The following is a 10,435-nucleotide window of genomic DNA, read 5'->3' as shown; positions in this document are numbered from 1 at the left end:
TGTTTTCTTCGGGGACGTCTTCCCCACATATTGCTCATGTCCCACTAGGATCTACTCTGTATTTCCATTCATTAACCAAACGTTAACAGCTCCTCAATCACTCTTTTTGGGCGAGTGGGGTGCTGGTGACGGGTGTTACTTTTTATTCTGGGCCTGGAGCCTCCTGGAAGGCTTCTACACATCCGTTTTTCTACGAGGTCCCTTTTTCCTACTCATGGAGTTCTTGCACCCCTTTTATGTGGCGGACTCCCCACCCCGCCTCTTACTCTTGGCTTCCTGGGTTCTAAAGGAGATGGGAGGTACCTGTGTACTGGGCTGCGCATGGACCCCCGAGGTTTGATGCTTAGAGTCGAATCCTGCACCCAGAGATTGCTCCTCACAAGCCACTTATGAGCTCATGTCACTCACTTACCTTTTGATATTAAAGTCACAAAGAAGAGAACAGAAAGCAGTGGGTGGAGCCTCATGGTTGAGGGCCCAGAGGCAGTGGCCAGTGACCCTCAAGGGGCTCTTGGGCTTTTATTCGCTGGGGGTGGGGCTGCACCTCCTCTGGGGCAGTGAAGCTTAAGGCACAGAAGGGCAAAGACAACTCTGCTGGAATGCTTCTGAGCTTGGAGCCCTGAAACCAGGTGAGCAATTAGCCTAATTACAGGAAAGCAGGTGGCTACTTATTTCCTCTTTCTATGCATTCTGGATTTCACCAAGGGTCAGGACCAGGTGCCACTTTTCTTTGTTGTAAAACTTACAAGCGTAGTTTCTTATTTATGTTTTCTTTCCCATTACATGCTGTAATGAAAGTATTATAATTCAGTGCATGCATACAATGTGTAATGAATGATAAAGTCAGGGTAATCGGGGTCTGTCTTGGGAGGGTTCCATTTTTTTTCTAGGATTGTGTGTGTGTGTGTGTGTGTGTGTGTGGAGAGAGAGAGAGAGAGAGGGGTTGGTGCTGGTCCTGGGTCTTGAAATCAGGACCTGGCCACTATCCCTAAGCTTTTGTGCTTAATTAAGGCTACCACTCAAGCCACAGTTCCACTTCCTGCTTTGTGGTAATTTATTAGCAATAGTAGTCTCAAGGACTTTCCTGCCGAGGCTGGCTTTGAACCATGATCCTTGGATCTCAGCCTCCTTTACAGCTAAGATTACAGGTGTGAGCTAATGGGCAGCTGGCACTCTTCCAGGTTTTTTGTTTGTTTGCTTTTTGCCTTACTTTTCAGCTAAGTCTTTAAGTTCAGACTGGCCTTCAGATGTGATCTCCCTGTCTATGCCTTCTCTGTAGTTGGGAATACTGACACATATTAATATGCCAAGCTTATTTGTTGAAATGGAATCTTATTCACTTTTTGCAGGGAGAGGGAAGGGAGAGGGAAGAGGAGCTGAGCTGGCCTTGAACCCCTTTTGTCCCAATCTCTGCTTCCTAAGTAGCCAGGAGAGGCCTGAGACACCATTCCTGGCCTCTGTGCTAAGCTTCTAACCCTTCAACCTAGCAGACAATAACTCCTGATTGCTCCAGTTGGCTAAGGTTGTGACAATTTCTCACAGCAGGTCACATAAAAGCAATGCAGTGGTTTATGCAACGGGAGGAAATGCTCAATAATGGGGACTGGCTACAAAAGCTCCGGGCCCCTGCTCAGACATGGATTTTGATGCAAGCACTGTTGTGTTCAGGACCCAGATCTGTGGTAATGGCTGACATCTGCTTTTTCATTTGGCTTTGGTCAGAGAGGGAAACCCTGTCAGTCTTCCCGGAAGAGGGGTGTGTCTCCTCCTGTGAGTGGTAGAAGGCTTCCGTGTGGCACACACACAGCAGGTGTGGTGAAAGCGCCCCGCCCTGCCCAGCTGGTTTCCAACCCCACCCAGTGGAAGGATGGAATGGGCCTGGAGCCAACCAGTGATGGAGGATAATAGGTGTAACACGAGTTTTACAATAGGGTTTTGTTTATCTTTCTTCACTGCTTATTGAGGAATCAGAAAGAATATTGGTGAGAAAAAGAAAGATGGCGGGGAAGAAAAACATTAAAAATGTCAAGAGGCTTCGGTTACTCCTGGGGGTGGTGTTCTCGATCCTGGGATGCTTGCCAAGTGGCAGGCAGCAGAATCTGTTGTCTAAACACTGTCCAACATACACCTCCGTTTCAATGCAGTATCTTTGGCAGGAGCCATTGGGTCGCTCACAGATTTCCTTGAACTTGCCTCTGACTGCACAGAAAGAGGGGCATGGTAACCATTCATCAGTCTTACTGTATTTTTACCTTTCTATGTGGGGATGGGGACAGTGATTGGAAACAACTTTGTATGGATGCTTGTTGTTACTTGATTTCTCATACCTATGCTTTAAAAACTTGGGAAATTTTTCTTGAAAAGCACCCAGCACTGCTGGATGTTTCTAAGTAATAAAAGATGGAGTAGAGTGTCCATTGGCCCTGCCTGAGTACTCAGGATACATGTTACTTTGTATTCATTTTCCTTACATTACCTTCTATTCATTTTCCTTACTCACATCATATTCTATTCCTTTTCCTTACTACCTACTCTCTCCTCAGACAGATGCAAGAGAGACTACTTGTACATAGTATCACTACTTTTTCTTAGAGTAGAATGTTTTTAGAGAAGGGAAATATATTTCACTTTCCCTTCCCTCTGATATTATAGGTCATCATATATCTTTCATATCTGTATATCTATAATACATCTGTATCAGCTATATTTTTCAAAAGTGGACCTGAAATACAACTTTAAAGGACAATGCACTTCAAAGAAATGGGCAGAGAGAGTATTTTCTGGGGGAAGGAAACCATATTCCTTCATATTCAATGTGTAAATATGTTTGTGTTGGTGCTTGCTATTATCTGTGGTTTCATTCCCCCCAGGTACTATGTAAGTGTGTGTGTGAGTGTGTGTGTGTGTCTCACAACCAGTTTCAAGCCTTGGAATATGGCAAGAATTCATTAAAGCACTGTGGAACAATTGCTACAATACTGGCATTTTCCATCCTGCAGCCTGTTAGTGAGAAAACTTCCTGTTACTCTGTGTTCCCATGTCTTGTGATATTTTACTGTGGCTGAAGCAATTGAGTCCTCCAATCACAGGACTTTGTGAAAATCTCCTGTCATTACTCATTGCAACAGTTCAGGTTATGTAGAGAACATTTCTTTGTGTTGGGAGTTCTTTGGGAGTTAGCCTTGTCCTTTATATATTGCAGACAAACTATCACTTATAGACATCTGCTGTTGAAGTAAAGTTGAGTGTTCCAACACCATCATAGGCTACCTCTTCTCTCCACAGAAGAACTGTGAGTGAGGTCAAGAAGCAAGGGCCCCTAAGGTCACCTTGTCATCCAGTGACAAGGACAGGGCCATAGCTTGCATTCTCAGCTTTATTCTAGTTCCTTCTCTTACAACTTTCGCTGTTCTCCTCTGCAGAATCCCAGGCTTTCCTGTGATCTCATTAAGATCCTGTGATCCTCTCCACTGGCCTTCCCAGTGTCTTCCCATTCCTGCCACCCCACACTGGGCTTGCCAGTCATGTTTTGCCTCTGTTCTTCCCTCCCATGTTTAGCAGGAGTGGCCGCTCAGTAAGTGCTCAGGAGGCAGACAGGCCACAAGGGGTTCTCAGAGGTGACTGGGCTGCACTGTGAATAAGAAAGAACCGTACAGGAGGAGGTTACCAACATGAGGTGCTCCCCAGCATCTATTTCTGTGCTGATCATGACAAAGCTGGTTTCTTGTTTTATTGAAATACCTTTACATCATCTTGAGAAATGCCTACCCTTCCCTTCAAAGAACAGAAAATGCAGTTGAAGTGATTCTTTGCATGCTCCCTGAGACTCTAGACGTGAGGTATGAGTTCTTTACAGTGCTCAGAGCAGCTTGACATGTGCTCTGGGAAGATATTTCCAGACCTGCAAAGCTCATGTGATATAACAGATAGAAATGTACTTCTCACATGTGCAAACACACACACACACACACACACACGCTCATTAACATACAGACACTCTTAGTGTTCACAAATAATCAACACGATTGTTCCTATGAAGTCTATACCTACAAGACCTTTTCAACTTCGTGTTTTAGCCTTTCAAATCTTGTGTTGGTTTTTCTATGTTTTATTCATGGGGTTGCTCTTCCCGCCATCCCTCCCTCCGTACCTCCCTCCCTCTCTTCTTTGTCCCACTCCTCTCTCTATTTTTGTTGGTAGTGGTGCTTGAACTTGTGGAGCTGGGGTGGCAAGGCTAGAGCTCTACCATTTTGAGTCACAGCACCTCTTCTGGTTTTCTGGTGCTTAATTGGAGAAAAGAGTCTCAGAACTTCCTGCTCACGTGGGCTTTGAACTAGGATCCTCAGATCCCAGCCTCCTGAGTAGCTAGATTTATAGGCATGAGGCACCAGTGCTTGGCTGTCATGTGCTAATTCTTCCACAGATCTTACTAGTGAAGTCTCTTTCTTCCTTTTAGAGAGCTCTTTGTTGGAAGTGTGAAGACTTCTACCTGGATTGCATAGCGAAGTGACCAGTCGCAGGATTCAAAGTCATCATATGGGTTTGTTCCTGATGCACTTGCTTTCTAACATATAGTGGATGCTCAACAAATATCTGATAAACCAAATTGGCTTTCCATCTCTATTTTCTCTACACTTCATTATAGCCTTATTATTATCTTTCATATCTATTACCGTTAAGGACTTACCACTTAAGAAAGCAATTTATTAATATGATATATCTTGATCAATGTCACCCCACTCAACATTCTCACCCCTCCTTCTCCTCCCCACAGTCTTGTTCATTTTACTTTATTTTATTTTATTGCCATACCTGGGGATTGAACTCAGGGCCTAGGCTTCTTTTGCTCAAGGCAGGCACTCTACCACTTGAGCCACAGTGCCACTTCCAGCTTCTTCTCTGTATGTGGTATTGAGGAATCGAACCCAGGGATTTATGCTTCCCAGACAATCACTCCACCACTAGGATGGCCACATTCCCAGCTCAGTCTTGCTCATTTTGTAATATACATTAGATTCCCAACTGCATTCTCCCCACCTCCACCCCCAGTGCCTCTTTTTCCTATTGCATTTGCAACATCAGACTTGTCCTTAAAGCTGCCCCTTGCTACCCCGCCTGAAGTATTATTTACTCGGCCACAGAAGATGGATCACAGCTCCACATATAGAAGGAGAACCTCTGGATTCACAATTCACAAGGGATAATCGTGCTTTGCATTACCTTTTCTGTTGTAAACTTTCAGACCTGTCTGTTTGAACCAAAACTTGTACATTAGCAGTTGCTAAAAATATAAGAAGGATCCCCTATGCTCTTAAATACCCATGACTTTTCTACTCTTACCTTAACATGCGAGGTTCTGAATTCTTAGGAAAAGATGAGAAGATATTCCCACTGGTGTGAAGCAATGCATCTGTTTTCCTGGGCATCATCATCAGGAGCCCTTTCCAGTTATTAGACAAAGTGGGGGCTGTTTCCAATGCTTGCAAATTTCTGTACCCCAGCCCCAAAGTCATACTGAGGACCTAGTCTAGGAACCGCGCCAGTACAGACAGGCAGAGATGCCTGGCAAAGGGCGTTTCTAGGCCAGACTCCTATCATCTGGAAGCTCCCAGTCCACTGCCCCCAACATTCTTGGTCCCTTGGGCAGCACTCTATGCTTAGAAGCTGCACCCAAAGCCATGGGTTTCTTTGCCTTTTAAACATCCAGTCAGCCAAAGCAGAACTTACATGTGGGTATGATTTACAACACTGCAGCCCTCGCAGTCAAAGACCTTCCAAATTTCTGGGGAGACACCCACTTCCCCTTTCATGGCACAGGTGAGAGGGGCTGTTCACTCCTGACATCCTACCAGGCCCCTACCTGAGCTCCTCCACACACAATGTTGTTACCTGGTAGAACTTGGCAGAGAATGAAGACCAGGAGGATAGCAGGCTTCATGGTTGGAGAAAGGAAAAGCTTATTTGCAGGAGGCAGAGAAAGCTTCTGTCTGTGGCTGTCTAGAATGAGCAGAATGTCTTTGTCTGGGCAGAGAGAGTCCCTCTGTACCTCATTAAGAGACACTGGGGACAGAGTTGCTCTTGGTGTGATGAACAGCATTGGGGGAGAACTGAGAGTGCATGCTGGCCTGAACCCTCAGAGCCTTGGGAAGATGTGGTCACATAGTTCTGACCATAGAACTTTGTGCAGTAGGAACACAACCGACAAACATTTCGGCAACAGTGAAATCTTATGTAGTAAATTACATGCAGTTGGGTTATAATGAGCAATGTTTTTACATAGTGTTTCTGTACCCAGGGTCGCAGTGGGAGCTCTGTTCTGTCTGAGCAGCATGCAACTTGATGGCACTTCTGTGAATGAGGATTTGAGTCAAGTATGAGAAGCATGAGACAAAGGCAATGTTAATGAGTAAAGGGGCGTGACCACAGGAGGAGAAGGTGAAGTGGAGCACAGGACCAGAGACCTGGCCAGGAATATTAGGACTGTCCACAGAGCCTCAGTGTTCCCACTGTGGGGCTCATGTTATTCTGTAGAAGAACGCAGTGTCTTAAACCTCACCGTGACAATGTACATTCTCCTTGTAAACGAGTACCACCCCAGAAGTTTACCAAATGGACTCATACTTTAAATGGATGTTTTGAGCAGAGTACTTAGGTAATACTTAGAATACTTAGATATTTCTTAAGGATAAATATTTAGATTTTCTTTTCTCCCTTGGAGGTCATGGAGGTAAAGCTCAGGGCCTGAGCACTCTCCCTGAGCTTTTGAGATCAAGGCTAGTGTTCTAACACTTTCAGCCACGGCTCCACTTGTTTTCTGGTGGTTAATTGGAGATGAGTTCCCAGTGATAATTGTGATCTTGATTGTCCCTTCTTATTCCCCTAGATTGTTTGCACTGCTTATGTGTAACCACTTTTGTTAGGAGGGGCCCTAATCAATTTCACTGTTTCACTGTTACTGACTACTGGCTCAGCTCTGTAAACCCACTGGCTTCCATGTAAAGCACTGTGTGTGGTTTCCCTGTCTAAACCCTGCTGAAAGAAGGCTGGCCTTGCACTCTGCTGCCTGCCCTATGCAGTGTGGTCCTGAGATAGTAAAGGCTTCTCTCCCTGCTTTACTGAGTCGTTGGTCATGTTTACAGGAATTGGGGACACATCAGTCTGGTCCTGAGTAGGAACGAGGGGACCCGAGGGGGAGGAGAGGGGCTGATGGGGAAGGGCTCTGGAGAGGGCCAGAGTGAGTAACAGGCCAGGTGGCTGAAAGACACTGTGTGAGGGAGAGGGCTGGAGGAGGCAGGGAAGGAGGAGGAGGATGACAGGGAGGAGGTGGAGCTTGGTGGGGGTGTGGGGTGGTTGCCACCTCTGCAGAGGCCAAGGCTGAAGGAAGGGGATGGAGGTCATGTGCCCCATCCCCCTGTAAGGGGTAAGGTGGGGACTTGTCTGCCTGGTCCAGTGAGAGTCTAGCAGTTTGGCAGGTACTAAGTATGCAGGATGGCACAGATTGCAGAGCAGTTTAGAGCAGGAAACAAGAAGGGACCTAAGTTGGGGAGCCCATCTACTTGCTGAGTGTATTAGGGAGGTCAGATCTGGCCAGTGGCATCATTAACTGTGGAGGGACTTCAGGCTGACTCCAGCTCAGATTAGTGCTGAAGCCAACTCCATCTCCACTAAGCTCTCCCCCACCCTATCCAGGAAGCAAACCTTTATTATGATAAGTTATGCAAATTGACCACCTGAGGCTTGGGAGCTTCAAGGGAACCTGTGCTCTCCCATGGGTAGGCATATCCACCTGACATCAAATCCATGTGCCCTCCAGAGTGACTTCGAAGGTAAGGCATTCTGCTTCACAGGGCCTGTCCATTTTCATACAGCAGAGTCTTCTATAATCTCCTTCCCTGGCTGCATGAAAGAAGCGGTTGGTTATGAGTTACTAGAAAGAGAAGCAAACCAGTATCAGCAGTCTCCCATCAGAATTCCTCTCATATAGGCATCAAAAGATCAGGAATGTATATATTACCTAAATATATCGGTCTGAGCTCAAAACTCCAGTAAAATAAATGCAATATCTTTATTAGTTATTAGGAAAAATTAAGAACTCTTCATTCCAAAAATCAAAGAGGCATTTCTTATGCAAACACGTATAATTATGGTTTTGTATACCAATAGAATAATTCTTGCCATTAAACTGGCCGCCTACTTTCTATCTTTTTTTTTTCAAATTTTTATTATCAAACTGATAAACAGAGAGGTTACAGTTTCATACGTTAGGCATTGGATACATTTCTTTTTTTTTTTTTTTTTTTTTTTGGCCAGTCCTGGGCCTTGGACTCAGGGCCTGAGCACTGTCCCTGGCTTCTTCCCGCTCAAGGCTAGCACTCTGCCACTTGAGCCACAGCGCCGCTTCTGGCCATTTTCTGTATATGTGGTGCTGGGGAATCGAACCTAGAGCCTCGTGTATCCGAGGCAGGCACTCTTGCCACTAGGCTATATCCCCAGCCCAGATTTCTTGTACTGTTTGTTACCTTGTCCCGCATACCCCCCTCCCTCCTCCCCCTTTCCCTTCCCCCCCCCACGGAGGTGTTCAGTTCACTTGCACCAAACAGTTTTGCAAGTATTGCTTTTGTAGTTTTTTTTTTAACCCTGTGTCTCTCAAATTTGGTATTCTCTTTCAATTTCCTAGTTCCAATACCAGTATACACGGTTTCCAATATACTCAGATAAGATTACAGAGATAGTGTAGGTACAACCACAGGAAGGTGATACACGAACATCATCAATAATAGAAGCTACAGATACACATGGGACGTTGAAAATAGTTACAACTGTTTCTATAACATGGAGTTCATTTCACTTAGCATCATCTTATGTGTTCATAAGGGTATAGCTATTGGGCCTTGTGATGCTCTGCTATGACTTGACTAAACCTGTACTAATTATTCCCAATAAGGGAGACCATAGAGTCTATCTTTGGGTCTGGCTCACTTCACTTAGTATAATTTTGTCCAAGTCCTTCCATTTCCTTACAAATCTTTGATAAAGGAGCTAAAACAATAGTATGGAAGAAAGATAGCCTCTTTAACAAGTGGTGCTGGCAAAACTGGCTCAACACATGCAACAAACTAAAACTAGATCCTTATATATCACCCTGCACCAAAATCAATTCCAAATGGATTAAAGAACTTGAAATCAAAACAGACACCCTGAAAACACTAAAGGAAGGAGTAGGAGAAACATTTGTGCTCCTTGGCGCAGGACGGAACTTTCCTACTTTCTATCTTGAATAAACAATCTGTTCCAAAAAATATTTACAAGCTGGGTGCCGGTGGCTCACATCTGTAATCATAGCTACTCAGGAAGCTGAGATCTAAGGATCACGGTTCAAAGCCAGCCGAGGCAAGAAAGTCTGTGAAACTCTTACCTCCAATAAACTACTCATAAAAAGCGTGAAGAGGGTCTGTGGCTCAATTGGTAGAGCACTAGCCTTGAGCTGAAGACCTTAGGGAAGCACCCAGTCCCACAGTTCAAGCCCCATGATGGACAAAAAGAATTCCAAATTTAGTGTCTGATATAGAGAAAAATGTAATTCTGTGCAATTTATATTGCAGGCAGATAAATGAGAGAGCATGCACATTGCCCTGTGTTCGTGGAGTTTTATATACAAAGCAAAAATAAATACATGCTAGTCTTCCCCATGCTGTTCTGCAAAGTCATGTCCTACATCTTCTGAGCCAGCCTGTCAAGTACCTTACCAAACAGCCCCAGCCCCAGCAGGACTCGGTGAGGAGTTCCTCACACAGCACATGCAAGTCATTTTTTTTTTACTCTCACATTTCAGTCCTTTCTGCTCTTCAGTTTCCTTATGATACCACATTCGTTTTTCTCTTCTTTATTCTAATCAACAGCTCTGTTAGTCTTCACCATGGTCATATTATCATTCCCATTTAGAGAGGAAATTGCAGCCCAAAGTTCAGCTTGTGAGGATCAGAATTAAGATTCCAACCCAGGTGGTTTGCCCTGTTATCGATCATCAGATGTAGTCCCATCTCTGAGCCTCTTGGATCATCAGGGCAGTGGCGATCATAACGAGTGGCCCAGTACTGGTTAGTAATGGGTTCTTATCAAACACATTGCTCAGTTTTGAAGAAAGCATGTGATTCAACACCTACTTCTCCACATAATCTGTAGTCCTGTAAGGAACAGGTGGAGAAGACAGCCACGAATGTCTTCCTCTTACTTTAACCCACTGTCTGCCATCTGTGGAAAGAGACTACAGACAGATATTTAGTCCCTAATTTTATAAGCGAGGGCTTCAAGCATGCAAACACCCTTCTCTGACTGTCCTTTAGTGCTTGGTCCTTGTTTTCAAAAGGTCACTGTGAATACAGCTCCTCAGAACAACTTTCTTGAACTCTTATGTAGAACCAAACACCCATTACTG

General features: G+C 44.8%; 1 protein-coding gene across 1 annotated transcript; it reads right to left on the bottom strand.

The window, feature by feature from the left end:
- Positions 1–500: 500 nt before the first annotated feature.
- LOC125345556 (beta-defensin 108B-like) lies at positions 501–5,938 on the bottom strand. Its single transcript, XM_048337674.1, has 3 exons — positions 5,890–5,938; positions 2,044–2,199; positions 501–619 (listed from the first exon to the last, which is right to left on the bottom strand). The coding sequence occupies exons 1-3, from the start codon at positions 5,936–5,938 to the stop codon at positions 501–503; spliced, it is 324 nt and encodes a 107-aa protein (XP_048193631.1).
- Positions 5,939–10,435: the final 4,497 nt, after the last annotated feature.

Source organism: Perognathus longimembris, unplaced genomic scaffold, assembly GCF_023159225.1.
Source record: "Perognathus longimembris pacificus isolate PPM17 unplaced genomic scaffold, ASM2315922v1 HiC_scaffold_5920, whole genome shotgun sequence".
Classification (NCBI taxonomy): Eukaryota; Metazoa; Chordata; class Mammalia; order Rodentia; family Heteromyidae; genus Perognathus; species Perognathus longimembris.
The sequence above is the reverse complement of the archived record's forward strand: the minus strand, read 5'-3'. Positions and strand labels throughout refer to the sequence as shown.